Genomic DNA, 19,767 nt, shown 5'->3' on the forward strand with positions numbered 1-19,767 from the left:
AACAGATGAATGGATAAAGAAGATGTGAGATATATATATATATATATGTATATATATATACACACACACCATGTATATACAATGGAATATTACTCAGCCGTAAAAATAAATGAAATAATGCCATTTGCAGCAACATGGATAGACCTAAAGATTATCATACTAAGTAAAGTAAATCAGACAGAAAAAGGAAAATATCATGTGATATCACTTATATGTGGAATCTAAAAAGATACAAGTGAACTTATCTACAGAACAGAAATAGACTCACAGACATTGAAAACAAATTTATGGTTATCAAAGGGGAAAGGGCAGCAGTGGGGAGAGATAAATTAGGAGTTTGGGATTAACAGATACACACCACTATATATAAAATAGATAAACAGCAAGGACCTATATTCAGTATCTTGGAATATAGCACAGGGAACTATATTCAAGATCTTGTAATAACCTATAATGGAAAAGAATCTGAAAAAGAATATATGTATACATATATATAACTAAGTCACTTTGCTCTATACCAATATAACATTGTAAATCAACTATACTTCAATTTTTAAAAAATAATTTTTTTAAAAAAAGGAATTAATGAATAAATCAGATACTTCAGCTACATAGAGTTAACTAGTAGAATTAGGGAATCTGGTAATTACATTTTTTAATAAATCACTGTAATTAATCTTGGGGCTCAGGGTCTGAGCGGGTATCTCATTTGGGAAAGCACTGCCTAAAAGGAATGCTAGTATTTAGTTTCAGGGCTCTCAGATGTTGGGGTCTCAATTCATATGCATGGAACTCTTATTAAAATCTCCTGCCACTTGAATTTTCTAGCATCCAGAACTCCTAGGAGCCTGCAGTGTCCACCCAAAAAGGCATCTCTGTCAACCATGCTTTCCTGTCCTTGCCATCTAGGCTTCAGCTTCATTGCCTGTGCAGCGTCCTGGAGTGCAGTGATCATTCTTTTTTGGTTGCTTTTCTGAAGAGAATCTATCCACGTGTCTTACTTTTGTTCTTTCTCGCCAGAGAGAAAGAAGCTAAGCAGAGAATCCCCAAATGCTTTCTCTTGAGCAGAGGCTAAGGGGAGGCTGTGAGCCTTCACATATTTTTATCCAGTGGGATGATAATACTTTCATAGTAATATCTGCAGCAGTGTGAATTGATGGTTCAGAGCGTGGGCCTGAAGCCACAGACCTAGGTGTGAACCCTCACAGCATTGTTGTAACTGATTTGTCTAGATATTGTCTCGAAATAAGGGAAACAGGGGCATCAGGAGTTTAGTGACAAGCCAGACCACCAGAATAGAGTGAGAACAGACAGAAGAAAGATGCTGTCCTTGAACTTTAAGGTAAAAGAGTATGTTTCTAGTGTACTGGTTTACCTTGTGAATCCATTAAGATGAGTTTGCTAGTACCCTATCCTTAAAAGTTTCTCCAGGTAAAATGTCTTGCCCTCCAATTTCAGTCATTCTGGCGGCTGATGTCCGTGAAATGCATAGTAAGAATTCTAGGATCCTCAACAATAATTTCCAGAAAGTCATTTGTGCTAAAGAATTTTCATTTCTTATCTCAGAAGTGGGAAAATAAAATTTGAATGTGTTTCTTCTGTAATGATAACGCTTTAAAATACTTGGGAAAATGTAGGGTTTTTTGTCTGCAGGACATATACCCTCATTGTATTTATTCCCTTACTCCTTAATTGATCTGATTTCCTTATATCCAAAAGTCCTTCTAATTATTCTGTATTTCTCATTCAAGTAAGAAATCTAAGCTGGAGATAGTAAAGTGATCTGAGATTAGGAGAGACTAAATAATAACTCCTGTAGGATAATTTGTAGTTGAGGAATTTCAGATTTTATAAGGAAAATGGGATTATGTAGATGAGGTAAGCAGTGAACCTGTGAAAGGTTTATAAATACCTTTTGTTTACTAACTAAAGACACTTTAAGACATCAGTGTCATTTTATACTGCTTAAGTTAGAAATCATGGCTCTTAAACTATTCATACCTATTTACTCTCCCTTCGTTGGCTTTTTAGTCTCTTGTAGTTTCAAAGAGATGCTTGCATATGTGTTCTGCTGTGTTGTAGGTGATACACATACAAGAGGCTTGTTGTTGGTGTTGTTTTTCGTTTTTTTGTTCTCCTTAAAATTTTAGAGACTTTCTGGTTTTTCGACTTGGGAATGATCATTCGTCCACCATCCCATCTTACACCGCTCACTTCTTACTCACATGGAAACACCTGAGTGTCTTCTAAGTGTCTGGTGTAATTTCCTTCCTCACTAAGCTCTTTTGAAGTGCTGTTGCAAGAACACTTCCTCTTCTATCATCTGCCATTCCTCGTCACTCCCACCTGTAGTTTCTTCTTTTAAATACTATCCACTGCAGAATGTCTTACAATTTGGCTAATCTGGAGATCGCAGAAACCGAATTCTCATGACTATGACGAAGTTCTCATACTCAGATTTCACATAAGAGAGATTTAAGTTTGGGACAGGATTGCTATCATCTTCAGTGATAATAAGTATAAACACCTATGTATACTGACCTTTCTTTACACTCCTGTTTCTTTTGTTTCTTTTTTTTCAAAATAAGTTTATTTATTTTATTTTTGGCTGCATTGGGTCTTCATTGCTGCACGTGGGTTTTCTCTAGTTGCGGCAAGCGGGGGCTACTCTTCGTTGTGGTGCACGGGCTTCTCATTGCGGTGGCTTCTCTTGTTGCAGAGCACGGGCTCTAGGCGCACAGACCTCAGTAGTTGTGGCTCACGGGCTCAGGAGTTGTGGCTTATGGGCTCTAGAGCACAGGCTCAGTAGTTGTGGTGCACCGGCTTACTTGCTCTGCGGCATGTGGGATCTTCCCTGACCAGGGCTTGAACCTGCATCCCCTGCCTTGGCAGGCGGATTCCTAACTACTGTGCCACCACTGTGCCACCCATGCACTCCTGTTTCTGTTCCAGAGATTAGCTTACTTTACAAACAACAACAGTTTGTTCTTGCTGACTTTCTTTTCAGTCTGTTGTGACCTCTGGATCTTAGCGCCCCCTTAGGAACACCAAGCATATTTATTTTACTTGGATAGTATTTTCTAAATTACCCTTCCTCATGTTTTCAGCTAATGTATGTAAACACCTATGGAGTTTAAAACACTTTCTTGAATGTAGAATAAATACGTTTAGAGGGGGAGTGGGAAGAGTGGGAGAGCAGGTTTAGTAATGAAGGGCCTAAGGCCAACAGAGTGTTTGGAGTTCTGTAAACATGAGGGAGCTGGGGCTTCCCTGGTGGCGCAGTGGTTGAGAGTCTGCCTGCCGATGCAGGGGACACAGGTTCGTGCCCCGGTCCGGGAAGATCCCACATGCCGCAGAGCAGCTGGGCCCGTGAGCCATGGCCGCTGAGCCTGCGTGTCCGGAGCCTGTGCTCCGCAACGGGAGAGGCCACAACAGTGAGAGGCCCACGTACCAAAAAAAAAAAAAAAAAAAAACATGAGGGAGGTATCAAAGATTTTTGAGCATGGGAAGGACATAGTCTGAGCTAGGCTTTACGAAGATGCCTTGGTCATTGGTATATACACTAAGCTGAAAGGAAGAAAGATTGGAGGCAAGGTGACAATTATTATCAGGAAGGTTTATTTTTTTAAGTAATTATTGGCAATATGAAAATATAAAGAATGCTTCTAATTCTAGGTTATTGATGTGCTCATCGATCTGCAGTGGGATTTTGTTGAAACTCCAAACTAAATATTCCCTTTCCTGAGACTTTGTACTGTGTGTCCCAACCTGGAGCACATACAGATCAGAGAGATGAATTTCTAAGCACACAGACCCGGGTTAAAAAAAAAGAATCATTACCAAAGAGTATTTACTTTGGGAAAACAGGCTCCCTTTTTTGTGGAACAGAATTTCACTCTTGACAGAGATGTGTTTCACTTAATGTGAAATACCTAGGAAGAGGACTGCGATACATGTGACAGAAAAAAAAAATGGTAATATGTAGAGAAGTAAGATGTCTATTGTCTCTATCTGCACCCAACACATAACCTTAAAATATCGTCGTGAAGTCACTGTTAGGTTTCATCACATGTAATGGACTTGTTGAGTATTAACCATTGTTTAGAAGTTATCGACTCTGCTCACATCTCCTTTTGAGAGGGCGAGCCTAGTTCAAATAAAGGTCAAGTCCATATCCTTAAGTTGCATGTAGCCTTTGGTGACTCCATCTGATGCCACAGTAAAACATTTACTTTTACCACCACTAGCTTGCTGGCTTCTCCTCACAACACAGTGACACTTTTTAGTCTAAACCAAGAATGGAGAAAGGAAGAAAATATGGTTGGACTTTAAATAAACCTTGGAGTTTTCCAGTTATTAGATATTCAACAAAATGCACTTGTGTGTTTCCTTACGCTGTGTTGCCCAAGCTATGGACTGTGCTTTGTGGTTTGATTTACCTTTACAATTTTCTCAAATCACTGATTGCAAATTATGTCTTTAGTTTGCATTTTATAAAATATAATACAAATTGTAAAAAGTGGGTCATGTTACTCTAGGGGAACAGTTACCATAGATACTGCTACTCTGAAAGTCTCTCTCTTCCTTTCCAGTGAACTCGGAGAAATTCCCACACTAAAAACACTACAAGTCTTTGGAATCGTGCCAGACAGTACCCTTCAACTATTAAAGGAAGCCCTTCCTCATCTACAAATTAATTGTTCCCCTTTCACCACCATCGCTAGGCCAACCACTGGCAACAAAAAGAACCAGGAGATATGGGGCATCAGATGCCGACTGACACTGCAGAAGCCCAGTTGTCTATGAAGTATCTATTGCAGGATGGTGTCTCCTCTTTTCTTTGAACAGGGAAAGTAGGCAGGAAGCCCAATTGTGGAGAGCTCAGCTATTTTTATTCTTGGTTTTCTCTTGCCTTCCTTCTACAAGTATATTAGAGAACCGTTGGAGAGAAAACTATGAAGTGTTGCTTTTGAAAAATGACTAGGAAAGCTTTTATCACTGCTATATCCTTAAGAGCCTAAGCTGTATGCCTTTTGAAATTTTAGGAGAGTGAGCCTATAATTTCAAGATACCTTAAAGAGCAAAATTTGAGCCACCTCTTCCAAGTGCCCTTCTTATTAAATCTATTTAGAATCAAGCTTAAAAATCACCACCAGCAAATCATTTTCATAGCCTATATGGCAACTGAACTTTCTTCTATTTAATTTCTCAGTACTGCTTTATAAGACGTAGGTTGCAAAAAATAATAAGCTATTTGTATTGTAAGCTGAGCAGAATGAGAATCATAGATTTGCGGCAGTCTGCTGAGGATAGAAAGAAAAATACACATTTCAACTTTGCCTTTAGATTTGCAATTAGGTATATGGAAACAAATAGCCCCGGGTCATTCACCTTAAAACCTAAATAAAAAAACAACCGGCCAACCAGAGGTATAGAATTGGTTAGAATTTACAGGCTCAAGAGGCAATTTTCTATGACAGGTTAACCTGGGGGATCCTCTAATGCACATTAATGAAGTCTCCTTTATGTACTGTGTTCCCAGCATTCTAAATTAGCTGAGGAAATTTAATTGTGGACTTCTGACTTTATGATCAAATTATGTTAACATAGGTTCTTTAGCTTTTAAAGTGACTTGCTTTGTTTTAGAAAGGTGGTAGGAACCAGTCAGTCTCTAATTCTTAAAATGGTTGGAATGCTGAACTGAGGTTACCTGTTGTTTTCCTTTATCACTGAGGTTCTTGAAGTTATTTTTATATTACTCTGGAATCAAGTATTTTAAATTATCCTTTTTTTTTTTAAATGGCCTTCCACAATGATTGAAACAACCCATTTTATAAGGTTACTGGACCTAGAGTTCCCTAAGAAGAACCGCATGTTCCTTTCAATCAGAAATACACAGCAGAATCACGTGTATGTTCCACGCAGTTTCAGAGCAGTTAGCACAGCTGGCACCTGCATAAAAGTTAAGGCTCAGGTGTTGAAACTTTTGATGGCATCAGTGATTTTTTTTTAATGATACGTGGAAGCAAAAGGATTAAATTCTACTCTAAAAAACACTAATTTCTTATTTAAATCGATGATCTCCCCGTATGTTCAAAATGGAACAAAAAGCCCAAACTCATCATTTCTATTAACATTGCTTTTTCTAAATCGGATTTTTCAAATGTTAGAAACAATGGTATGAAGTGCCCTTATCTGCTCAGACCTAAGGAGGAACATTTTAAAGTAGTGTTATACGGGAAATGATTAGGTTTCAATTCCATAGTAGTTAAAAAGTGCTAAATACTACTTGAAATTATTGTTTACAGATTAGTGACAAGGGCTGGAGGTAGGATCCGGTTGGCCTCTGATTTCCGGATGCCCTCAAACATACAGTACTTCCAAACTTAAGTCCAGCCGTAAGCTACTTTGCTAACATGTCAGAGTAATCTGTATTTTTGTATGGGATTTCTACTTTTATAGACTTGTTTTAAAATAAAACACATTTTTATAAAAATGAATACTTCAGCTAAGTTGTTTTCCTTTTTTCTTTCTCTTTCTTAAGTACTCTGGTTAAAATGAACATTTGGTATGGTGTGGGATTTGTCTCAGCCCTCTGAATAAGGCACTTTAAAACAAGCCGTAGGGTTTCCCTGGTGGCACAGTGGTTAAGAATCTGCCTGCCAATGCAGGGTACACAGGTTCGAGTCCTGGTCCGGGAAGATCCCACGTGCCACGGAGCAACTAAGCCCGTGTGCCACAACTACTGAGCCTGTGCTCTAGAGCCCGCGAGCCGCAATTACTGAGCCCGCGCACCTAGAGCCCATGCTCCGCAACAGGAGAAGCCACTGCGACGAGAAGCCCACACACCGCAACGAAGAGTAGCCCCTGCTCGCCACAACTAGAGAAAGCCCGCACACAGCAAAGAAGACCCAACACAGCCAAAAAAACTAAAAAGAAAACCAAAAAAGTTCTGTTTTTTAAAAAAAATGAAAAAATAAGCCTTAACATGGTCCCTTTCTGCCCCATCTACTTCATGTGTTGTCAAATTAAAATGTTTATAATTCTTTGACAAGGGGCTGAATATACAGGCTTGTTATGGTTAAAGTGCCTCTCAAAGTATTAACATGTTTATAAAACATTTGAGATTTAAGTGATAAATATAAGTACTATCAATAAAAGGTAGTAGCACTTTTTAAATACAGACTTGATCAGCTTATACTGTGTATTTTACTCTCATTAGGAAACTATTTGAATAGTTCCCCCTATACCCAGAGATCTTCTAGGAATTAATTCCTTTTGAATTCGTCCATTCAAATGGTAGAAGGGTGATTCTTCCTAATTATTACCCAGTTTTGCTTCTTTTTTGATATTATCAGTACTGTTTCTTTTTATTTTTATTTTTTGCGGTACGCGGGCCTCTCACTGCTGTGGCCTCTCCCGTTGCGGAGCACAGGCTCCGGATGCGCAGGCTTAGCGGCCATGGCTCACGGGCCCAGCCGCTCCGCGGCATATGGGATCTTCCCAGACTGGGGCATGAACCCGCATCCCCTGCATTGGCAGGCGGACTCTCAACCACTGCGCCACCAGGGAAGCCCCACTATGTTTCCTTTTTTGTTTTTAATTATAAAAAATGTCAAATGCAAAAGGTAGAGAAGATGATGAACCTCATTATCCACTTTCAAAGGTCATTAACTCATGGCCAATCTCATTTTATCCATCATCTCATCCGTCATCTCCCCCACCCCACACGTACCACACACAGGCTCACAGATTATTTTGATGCAAAACCCAGAACTCTGACTTCATAAGTAGTTCAGTAGCTACCTCTAAAAGATATCCTCCTGAATTAATTCTGAAAAATTAAATATCAAGATGGTGTTGAAAGCTCCCCAGCTGTTGGAAGTGTTTTCTTACACGGGTTTGTTTTGATCAGGCTCCAAACATGGTTCATACATTGCATTTGGTTGACATTGACATTTCCTTAAGTCTCTTAATCTTGAGTTCCCCTTCTTTATTATCCTTACAATTTATTTACTGAAGAAACTAGGTTGTTTGTCCAGTGTTCCACATTCTGGATTTTGCAGATGTGATCAATCCCTGGAATAATGTTTAACATGTTAATCTGTCCCCCATTTCCATAAACTGGTAGTTAGATCTAGCAGCAAAAAGCTCCTAACCAAGAATGATTTTGCTACCCGAGAGACATCTGGTAACATCTGAAAACAGTTTTGGTTGTCACAAGTAGAGAGGCACTACTGGCATCTAGCAGTTGTATACCAAGGATGCTGCTAACCATCCTACAGTATCTAGGACAGCTCCCCACAATAAAGGATTATCTGATCCAAACCCTCAAGTGTCAGTGTTGAGAGACCCTGATCTAGAGGCTTTGCCTATCGATGCTTTTTGTTTTAGCAAGGAGATACCTGATAGGTAGTATTAGTCTTCCTTCAAGAGGCACATAACATCTGGCTGTCATTCTTTTTATGATATTAACATCTGCCTATGGCCCTTGATTTTTCTCCTATACCCTAGCTGCAAGTTCCCAAGATATTATGTAAAGTCTGGCCAAATGCAAAATTTTTATTTCTGGGTAACATGACTTATGTCCCTTCTATCATGGTGAACTCAATTACAATCCAACATTGACTAACGATGTACAATGTAGAGGACGGGGGAGGTACAGAGCATGAGGAAAGGCACTAAGTAGTCCAGGAAAACTAGAAAGAAACACCTTTCCACTGGATACCCTAACCTTGGAATAAACAAAAAAGGCAACCTTCTCTCTCCCATCCCCACCTGGCCAAATGTCCCAGGAAGTCAAAAAGCTCTCTTCACCAAGAGGTTAGCTCCTTACAATACAGGTTGAAGCCCTAAAGCCTATACTAAACTTATTTTATGGATTTGTTTTAATATTTATTTATTTTTAGTGAATCTATCAAAATGCTGATATTTTGGTATTCCTTAAGCCAAATATCAAAATATCTACCATGCACATTTGAGCATTAAGATCACTATATTTTAAGGTCTTCAGATGGCAGGGGCTGTGATTGATGAGACAGTAAGGCAGGCTTTTTCCATAGCCATCCATTTTTAAATGAATAGGCACACTGGAATGTATCACATCCCAACCATTACCATGCATTTATATTGTCTTTTAAACAAAAATTGGCCATAGTCATTTACATTGGCTTTTTAAAAAATTTTATTTTTTATACAGCAGGTTCTTATTGGTTATCTATTTTATACATACTGGTGTATATTACATTGGCTTTTAAAATGCATTTTTACTCAAAACTATTTACTCATGTAAAGTGGATAATCCACAACCCATTTAAAAGACTAGTGGAAATACTTAAAAGATTAATATTGGGCTGGCCAAAAGGTTTGTTTGGTTTTTTCCATAAGATGGCTCTAGTAGCACTTAGTTGTCTTTAACATCATTTGAAACAATTTTGTTAGATTGTATGCAAGCTGTTATATTACCGTGCATTTAAAAAAAGACATCAAAATTGGTGAAGTTTTGTGTAGCCATTTTTATATTGAAGATGGAAGAATTGTTATAAAGCAGAAATTAACACCACTGTAAAGCAATTATACTCTAATAAAGATGTAAATAAAAATAAAATAAATAAATAAAAGTCCCTTCAAACCACACACACAAAAAAGAAAGATGGAAGAAAAAAAGCAGTATTTTTGACATATTAGGCTTTATTATTTCAAGAAAGGTAAAAACGCAACTGAAATGCAAAAAAACATTTGCACAGTGTATGGAGAAGGTGCTGTGACTGATCGAATGTGTCAAAAGTGTTGTGCGAAGTTTCATGCTGGAGATTTCTCACTGGATGACGCTCCATGGTCGGGTAGACCAAGACCAGTTGAAGGTGACAGCAATCAAATCGAGACATTAATGGAAAACAATGAATGTTATACGACGCGAGAGATAGCTGACATACTCAGAATATCCAAATCAAGTGTTGAAAATCATTTGCACCAGCTTATGTTCATTGCTTTGATGTTTGGGTTCCACATAAGTGAAAAAAACCCTTCTAGACCCTATTTCCGCATGCAGTTCTCTACAGAAATGTAATGAAAACATTCCGTTTTTAAAACAAATTGTGACAGGTGATGAAAAGTGGATACTGTACCATAATATGGAACGGAAGAGATCGTGGGGGAAACGAACCACCGGCAACCACACCAAAGGCTGGTCTTCATCCAAAGGTGATGTGTAAATGGTGGGATTGGAAGGGAGTCCTCTATGATGAGCTCCTTCCGGCAAACCAAATGATTAATTCCAACAAGTACTGCTCCCAATTAGACCAACTGAAAGCGGCACTCGAAAAGCATCCAGAATTAGTCAAAAGAAAATGCATAATCTTCCATCAGAATAACACAAGACTGCATGTCTCTTTGATGACCAGGCAAAAACTGTTACAGCTTGGCTGGGAAGTTCTGATTCACCTGCTGTATTCACCAGACATTGCACCTGTGGATTTCCATTTATTTCAGTCTTTACAAAATTCTCTTAATGGAAAAAATTTCCACTCCTGGAAGACTGTAAAAGGCACCTGGAACAGTTCTTTGCTCAAAAAGATAAGAAGTTTTGGGAAGATGGAATTATGAAGTTGCCTGAAAATGGCAGAAGGTAGTGGAACAAAAGGATGAATACCTTGTTCAATAAAGTTCTTGGTGAAAATGAAAAATGTGTCTTTTATTTTTACTTAAAAACCGAAGGCACTTTTTGGCCAACCTAATAGAATGATTTTGTGAAGAATCATTTCATCAAGAAATAATATTTTGGACTTCCCTGGTGGCACAGTGGTTAAGAATCCACCTGCCAATGCAGGGGACACAGGTTCGAGCCCTGGTCCAGGAAGATCCCACGTGCCGTGGAGCAACTAAGCCCGTGTGTCACAACTACTGAGCCTAAGCTCTAGAGCCTGCAAGCCACAACTACTGAGTCCGCATGCCACAACTACTGAAGCCCGCACGCCTAGAGCCCATGTTCCGCAACAAGAGAAGCCACCGCAATGAGAAGCCCATGCACTGCAACTGAGACTCAATACAGCCAAAAATAAAATAAATTTTTAAAAAAAGACATTAAAAAAAAGATGTTTTGAAGAAAAGATCTGAGGCAGGAGGAAATAGCTATGTAACAAAGCTTAATTACCAAAGGTATTTTAAATAGATTATTTTCTTGTGAAAGCCAAGAAGAACCAGTCTAGTATGGTGAAAACCTGACAAATCATTCAAGCTCTCTTCAATCGTTTAAAGAAAATAAGTGTAGGGAAGAAAAAAGTTGCAGTTGGGAGAGATACATTTTAAAAAATGGTTTGAGGGCTTCCCTGGTGGCGCAGCAGTTAAGAATCCGCCTGCCAATGCAGGGGACACAGGTTCGAGCCCTGGTCCGGGAAGATCCCACATGCGGTGGAGCAACTAAGCCCGTGCGCCACAACTACTGAGCCTGCGCTCTAAAGCCCGTGAGCCACAACTACTGAAGCCTGCGCGCCTAGAGCCCTTGCTCCACAACAAGAGAAGCCACCGCAATGAGAAGCCCGCGCACCGCAACTAGAGACAGCCCGCGCACAGCAACGAAGACCCAACGCAGCCAAAAATAAATAATTTTTTTTTAAAAATTAAAAAAAATAAAAATTAAAAAAAAAACGGTTTGTAAAAACCTCTTTCTCAAATACTGTCCTACTTACTTCAACTACCCATACATCACCCCCCAACACACACACACACACAGACTCCCTAAGAATGTTGTTTCAGCACAGTAAAACCATTATTTATTATCATAATAGGCAATTTCTTCTCTAGCTATGCCAGTTTTCAAGTATTCATTGGGAGAAGGTACCAATCAGAACTCATAATCCCTACTCCCTGTGAACTCACAATCTACTGGTATAAAAAGCTGTTTAATGTTCAGATAGATCTCTTCAACAGTCTTCTCAGGATCCCAAGTTTTGAAAAATTTTTTTAACTGTTGATGTTTGATTTTTTAAAACGGGAGAACAAAATTATTTATAAGCCATGCCTTTGCTATCCTATAAAATATTCAAATTAACACTTACAACATTCTTTTCTATTTTTTCCTTTTAGCTCCTTGGTTAGTCAATAATTTTCCAAAAATTTTATCATAAAATAAAGCCCATGACAAAAAAAATACTCTTTATACCTTCCTTCATGTAGAAAACTTACATAAGCCTTCTTATTGACTTACAGTACACTAATCCTTCATGGTTATTTTTTAATTTTTATTTATTTATTTTCTTTGCGGTACGCGGGCCTCTCACTGTTGTGGCCTCTCCCGTTGTGGAGCACAGGCTCCGGACACGCAGGCCCAGCAGCCATGGCTCACGGGCCCAGCCGCTCCATGGCACGTGGGATCCTCCCGGACCGGGGCACGAACCCGTGTCCCCTGTATTGGCAGGCGGACTCTCAACCACTGTGCCACCAGGGAAGCCCCTTCATGGTTATTTTTAATGTTAACAAGAATAAACTACATTTGAAATAAACAATTTCTCTTTCTAGTTCAGCAGTTCATGTAATATGATTTGATTTACTAGGGCCACGAATATAAATACATATGGAGCATCAAAAATATTAACTCAAAATTGTCTGAAAAGTCTACATTTAGCAGGAAGCACTGTGTCACATTAGCAGTGAATGAAGTCAAAGCGCACAGAGTAATACATAGCAGTGGGGAAAAAACTCTTGAAATATAACATTTTTGGGAAATCTGGTTTTCAAATAATGACCCATAAGAGCTAAAGAAATGAACTAAAAAAGAAAAGATAACAATGGTTTAATTTTATTCACATGTAGTTGCCATGAAAAGGTTAACTCATTCATAAAAACATTTTTGCTATTCAAACATCCTTTGCCTCTCATCATCTCTTACAAATAAATCCCCACCACAGAGCAGAAATGTTAGAAGTTATATCACAAAGGAAGCACATTAAGTATTTTTAAAACCTTTAAAATATGGCTTATGAACAATTTTACATAGCAGGTTACCTATTAATATGTTACATATTAAACAGATCTCTGGTACCATTTTGGACAATTGGATTTCCTTGATATTAAAGATGGAGTTGGCATTTTTCTCAAAAAGGTATTTTAAACCTGTTAGGGAGTTTCTATAGTGTGGAATTTCACTTCTTTCTAAAGTGGCATCTTAAGTATATCATTTTTAAATCAAACAAGAAATTAGATCCATCTCTGGTAAAACACCAATTTTTATTGTATGCGTCACGTAAACTCCTTGCTATTAGTGTCTATGCAGATACTCTTAACTAAGGAAAAAAAAACCAGATTCTTGTTCTGGATATACAACAAAACCTAGATTATCTTTGTATAGTAACATTTATATAAAAATTTTGACAAGAACATGATAAATGCTGCCAGAACTAAGAGCACTCGATTTGATTATAATACATCCTAGCTTTCACAGAATTTACTTCTGAGCTCACTAGACTCAAGTTCTATAAGATAGAGTCTGTTTACTTTACCAATGTATATCTAGCACCTGACACAGTACATGGCACTGAGTGGGTATTCAATAAATATTTCAGTGATTGAAGAAAAGCTTTTAACAGCAAGTGAAAAAAAAAAAAAACAACTTTGAATAACTGGAGTGAGAATACCAATTGTCTCATGATGCAGCAAGAGGTACTTTCTGTGATAATTCTAGGATTACTTATAAGTAGATCAGGAATTAGGTAAAGAAACTGTCATACGGGAAAAAAAGAAAAGCCATAACATTTTATCCTCCAAAGCTAATGTGTAAAACTTGGAATATGAGTTAGGTGAAAACTACCATGATAATAAGTAAGGCAATTCCAAAACGAAAGTGTTTTGCATATTTATTAAATAATCCATTTTCTTTCTGACAATACTCCTACACTAGATGAAAATATCTTTTTAAGGTTTTACCAAACTCCTAATAGAATATGTCTAATTAGTTCATCCTTTTAGTCTTTGAATCCATGTTAGATAGTTGTAAATAAGGAAGAACTTTATTAGACACTCAAATCATTAAAAAAAATTACCTAAGACCTAAAATAGTTATTGGGTAATTAATACATTTGAAACGGTGTCATGATTTTGTCCATATATATTTCACCCAGCATTGTCAAAATTAACCTGACAGTCAATTAAATGAAAACATCTAAATAATTTCAAAAATGATTGTTTGAATTTTTTAAATCAATAGTCATAACAATATCATTGTGTTCTGAAATTAGAAAACTCTTAGCATATAAAAAACACATTTACCTACTTCAATTAGGTCAATGTCAGGATTTATCAAAATTCTCCATCACCAAATCTTTTAAAAAATCTTGAATTTTAGGTACTATAAAAAAATACTAATCAAATGAGATGTCTTTGGACTGACCAATTCCACAAAATTAGGAGGAAAAGGAAGGAAAAAAAGCTTGTACAGTTAAATTTCAAACCTTAAACATTTAATCTTTTATTGGAGCCTACCTCTCTAAATTTAAAGATATCAGCACTCCTGGAAACCAACTGTAAGCAATATAGAAATTTCACTGGTACGAATTCTAATCAATTTAGTCCATCCATTTTCTTACACAGTGAATATCTTTTCCATCAGAATCCAACAGAAGAATAATACAAATCTCACTTTCTTGATCACCTTTGAGCCCAAGGCCAACCAGTCTCAACAATAACCAAAAAATGTAGCCTTATGACTGGCAGTCTGTTTCCACAGTAAAACTATTTTTTCCAGTGATCAAAATTGTCATCTGAGGAAATCCTTCACTGTTCTAGAAGCACAGTTCGAAGCTCATCTTCTTTATTGATCAACATTGAAGCAATTGCTCCGTCATTAAACTCAAAGGAAGTTCCTCCATCTACAACCATGCAGGCATCCCAACAACGAGAACGAACACAAACCCTAAGCAGAAAGAAACATCTCATTAAATAGCAACACTTTTCTTAACCCTAAATTACAGGTTCTTTACAACACTTCATCGTCATCTAAATTGGCAGAGAGATCATTTGGCCTTGATTTTAAAAATCAAGTTGCTCTTTGATATGAGAGAATTAGTGACTATGTGAATACATGGGTACATCATCAAAAAAATCTCAAAACTTCAATGTTCAGGAGAGCTCCATTCACCCAAACATTTATCAGTGAACAAGTTCAGATGGAATTCATAGGCTTTTGAATGTTGAGTTATTACCATTACAAGTATTTTAAGTAGTGAGCAAGAATGTAACTGTTTTCATGTAAAATTTTTATTTACGTACAACATACAGAAAAGGCACAAATTATTAGGGTACAGCTCAATGAACACACTTGCGTAATCAACACCCAAATTAGGAACTGAATGTTACCCAGCTCCCCAGAAGCTCCCTCACTGCTCTTACTCCCATCTCCCAGTCTCTACCCCCAGCCCCTCCTTCCCAAGCATATCCACTACCCTAATTTCAATCACCATAGTAGTAATAGTTTTGTCTATTCTTGAACTTTATATAAATGGAAGAACACAATGGGTATGCCCATGTCTGGCTGCTTCTGCTCAATAGCATGTTTGTGAAATCATCCATGTTATTACCTGTAGCAGCCGTGTGTTCATTTTCATTGCTGTCTGAAAACACTTGCATTGTACAAAAATAACCAAATTTAAGTATCTCTTCTACTATTCATGGACATTTGGGTTTTTACCTATTGGGAATAGTGCTACTATGAATATTCTTGAGCATGTCTTTTGGTGCACACATTTCTGGTCAGTGTATACACTTCTGCTGGATATATATCTTGGAGCAGAATTACTGGGTCCCTGCATGCGCTGTATTCAGCTTTGGTAGGTAACTGCCAAACAAGTTTCCAAACTATTCCTAATGTTAGGACATAAAAGTCCCACCTGCTCCACCTTATCAACAACTGGTATTCTAGCTATTGTGGTGTGTGTGGTATCATATTATGTAGTTTTAATTTATATTTCTCAGATGAATAATAAGGTCAAGGATATTTCTCCATATACTTATCAGCCATTTGGATATTCTCTTTTGTGAAATGCCTGTCCATGACTTTTGGCCATTTTTCTACTGGGCTGCCTGTCTTTTTCTTATTGACTTGTAGGAATTTTTAAAATATATTCTGGATATGAGTCCATTGCTAGACTATCTCACTCTGTGGCTTGCCTTTTTATTTTCTTAATGGTGCCTTGATTAACAAAAGTTCTTAACTCTAATGTAGTTCAATTTATCAATCTTGTTGCTGAGAAATACTTTCCAACCACCGAAGTCATAAAGCTATTCTCCTACTTATATGAGCAAACATTTAAATGAATCTTTACAGTTTCACCCAAACTGAGTATAGATTCGTTGATTAATCAAAATTAACTCTCAAATGATAAAGTGATTTTTAAGTATGACGAGTTTCCTTTTTTGTGTCTTTCCTGGAAAAATTCAGTTGTGTATTTTCAAAAAACTATATGCACACTATAAGCAGCAATTTGTAATTAAACTGTTCTTTGCTTGCCATGAGATAGATGACAGTTTTTCAGAATTATAGTAGGTTTCCTTGTTAGTTTGGAAAATTGGGCAACCTTTACAAAATAAGAAATTACAAACATTTCTGTATATCCTCTTCCCCTCAAAAAACAATCCAAGGCAAATTTAATAGATGTGGGGAGGGGGGGATTCACTTTCAGGGAAAAGCTGAAAGCAATGAATCCTACTCTGAAGTTATATTAGACTTCGTATGACTTTGTATGAATGCAGGTCCTGCTTTTATGCCACAGCATGTGAAAAAAAAGTTGCTTTCCAGTCAGCTTCTTTTGAAGTGATAATTTGATCTTACTGTGTCTTACTAGAGTAAACAAACAAAGCCCACATCACCCAATTAAATAACTATGTTCTCCTTTCTATTAACTTAAACTTTAGTTTCTCTAAAATGGAACCCTAAGTGTTAGACAAAATATTACTTTAGCCAGGTTAGCATGACACCTCTTTAGTTCTACAGGTTCTACTTTCCCTGCGAGATTAAGTCTGAAGGAGTGAATTTAATGAAATTGAACACTTTTAAAGCCAACTGTGCTTTATAATTACAAGGGAGGAAAACAGCCACAAGACAACTTAGGAAGCTTACTTGGAGGTGAAACAACGCTGACGACTGCTTGAAAAAACTCTGTTTGCTATTGGTTCTCGAATACTGAAAAGTATTTTTGGTTCTTCTGGACTGTAGAGCAGCGATTCATTATATTCATTTGTTACTATAAAGAAAAAAAAACAAATATTAGCACATTCGATGAAAGACAGTCACTTCTGAGAAGTGCAAAATGAAAATGGATGCCATCCCCAATTTACAAGCACAGTTCTATTCCAAAGGTCTGGTTGGCAGCAAGTTTCTTGGAACTCACAACACATTCCATTAAAAAAAGAAACCAACAAAAAAACGCTTATAAATGAGGAGTATGTTCCAAGATTAGCCCACAGAAGCCTACATCACCCACAATATAGCAGAAATAGGTACATTTGGCTGGGGTCGGGGGGTACCTATAAAGCTAGTAATCAAACAAAAAAAAGAGAAACTAGCTTGAGGCACTCGAAAATGGACCTTAAATTGCCATAATCTCTTGCTAATAAGTTCCTTTACAAAATACCACGCCAGAGAGTTCATAAGTATAAGTTAATAGTCTTGATATAAAATTCAGTCTCAAACAATGGCAGGCAATAAGCTTTCTCTAATGAAACTGCTATTACTCAAGATATTTCTAGAAGGCTTTCGGATCTGCTTTCTCTCTAACCAAGAGGCACACAAGAGTTGGCATGCAGAGCACAAACTGGTTAAAAACAACTGTACAAAGAAACTGGGCTTGAAAGAACATTTAGTTGAGCACCACATTAAAAGACATTGCAAGACTATTAGATAATCTACCTTATATACCAAAATTTCATTTGAATTAAATGAAGTGTCTGTAACAGTTACTGCACCATTGTCATTCACTATTGCTTCTGAAGATAGTCAAATCTTCAAAGGAATAATATTCATTCAGTAAAGCAGTATGTTTATTAAAAGAAAAATCAATCACTGTATTTTACATATACCCTTAATTTGTATACCTGATATAAATTTCAGTTGTTTTATACACGTTATGCTTTAAGTTAAATTATATAATGAAGAATCAATTACTATAAATGCCTAATTTTCATTTCTTCGATGCAGATTTAACACTAATTCTAGCTCAAAGCCATGATTAAAATTATCTTTTAGGTCTCAAATTGAGAGAGGGAGAAAACAGTCCATTTTAGAGAGTTGAAAGTAACCGCAGAGATTTAGTCCTGTTTACAAACTATATTTTAAAGACAAACTATCTCCCCAACAAAGAAAGTCTTACGAGAATCCAAAATATATAAACAAAATGAACTCACACTGCTAATATACTCTATCAGGTATTGCTAAATCATTTTAAGAGCGACCAGTAAGAACATGTCTGTTCTGATAACTCTCAAACTCAAATATTTATGGATGACAGTTGCAGCATAGGTAAATAGATGCAACTATAAACAAGTTTGGATTTTTTGTTGTTTTTCTAAAACTAATTTACCTTGAAATCTTAGGATACTCTTCAATTAAACAGAGACAGCACGATTTAGCTTTAGTTTGAGGTCCATACTTTTGAAAATGATCCTAGCAGATGAGTAGACTGTGGTGTGTTAAAATTTCATATGCAAATCAAATGAATGTGGTTTTCAGTTTACGAATTTAAATATTTTAAAAAAATAAAATTTAACAAATTCCTATGCCCCAGCAATCTACGTCCACTCTCTCATTCCACAGTTGAGGAAGCAGAGGAGCAAAGAAACAGTCTTGCCCATCGTTTCACAGTGAGTGACTGGCTGGTCTGGGATTGGAACCTAGTCTTCAAATTCGCTGATCAGTATCCTTCCTCCAACTGTCCTGGTTCTCTTAAAGGAACCCTGAAATAACTGGGCAGGGACATATAGGAGAAGGTTAAAGAGAACATTTTAGTGAATGTGAAGGTAAGCAATCAGAGTTCAGTGAATTCCTTCTCATTTAGAGGATATTAATGGCACATTGAGTTTAGGTGTGCATTTCCTAATTTCCAGATGTGTATTTTTCTACATTTTCCTATCCCCCAGGACATGTTTGCAGTCACACTGTTTTGACACAGAGGTTATATTTCCATGGTTGACAAAAATCATAATATAAAATTCCAGCTTTAAACTTTTTATTGTTTAAAATATATTTTAAGGGGTATTATATTAAGAGCATATTTGAGTCAAAAAAGCACTACGCTTTGCTTAATTAGACAAGTACACTTCACAATAACATCCTCAAAATATGTACAGAACTTAACTGAAAGTGTTAGTCGTTATGATCATTGGTCACTGACCTTTCTCTACAAATTCTCTGTTCAATGGAAGACTTAAATTTCCTTGTCGTTTTGCTATTGAAAAAGGAAAAGGGGAAATATCTTGATTAAATAAAATAGTTTATAATGTACAATACAGCTAACATACAATAAAATATATTTAGCATATTATAATATAACATATAAGAGCTATTTGGTACTCACCAATATTTAGAACATCTTCCACAGCCTGAGGTGCAACCCTGTTAATATTGAATGACCTAGAAACAAACACCATATACATCTTTTCTTATTTTAGTTCTAAAAACATACGAAAAATGAAAAAGGAATAATCTACTTAATGTACAGAAAACTCTTAGAAATTATCAGGAAAAAAAAAAATGACCAAAAGACAACAGCCACCTTATACAGT

General features: G+C 36.9%; 2 protein-coding genes across 6 annotated transcripts in view; one reads left to right on the top strand and one right to left on the bottom strand.

The window, feature by feature from the left end:
* Positions 1-19,767, top strand: part of SKP2 (S-phase kinase associated protein 2) — a 73,187-nt gene that overhangs the window by 25,893 nt on the left and 27,527 nt on the right. For 2 of the 4 annotated variants that reach the window (XM_067730520.1, XM_067730521.1), the window contains exon 10: positions 4,593-6,500. The exons of the other annotated variants lie outside the window; for them this stretch is intronic. In XM_067730520.1, the coding sequence (XP_067586621.1) occupies positions 4,593-4,806 (214 nt within the window). In that variant the 3' untranslated portion in view covers positions 4,807-6,500. Of the gene's footprint in view, positions 1-4,592; positions 6,501-19,767 lie in introns of those variants that run through there. 4 annotated transcript variants of the gene reach the window in all.
* NADK2 (NAD kinase 2, mitochondrial) overlaps positions 12,777-19,767 on the bottom strand; it is a 46,219-nt gene continuing 39,228 nt past the window's right edge. For both annotated transcript variants that reach the window (XM_067730518.1, XM_067730519.1), the window contains 4 exons: positions 19,560-19,615; positions 19,377-19,430; positions 17,108-17,231; positions 12,777-14,905 (listed from right to left, as the gene is read on the bottom strand). In XM_067730518.1, the coding sequence (XP_067586619.1) occupies positions 14,767-14,905; positions 17,108-17,231; positions 19,377-19,430; positions 19,560-19,615 (373 nt within the window). In that variant the 3' untranslated portion in view covers positions 12,777-14,766. The remainder of the gene's footprint in view (positions 14,906-17,107; positions 17,232-19,376; positions 19,431-19,559; positions 19,616-19,767) is intronic.

Source organism: Pseudorca crassidens, chromosome 3 (assembly GCF_039906515.1).
Source record: "Pseudorca crassidens isolate mPseCra1 chromosome 3, mPseCra1.hap1, whole genome shotgun sequence".
NCBI classification, from domain to species: Eukaryota; Metazoa; Chordata; class Mammalia; order Artiodactyla; family Delphinidae; genus Pseudorca; species Pseudorca crassidens.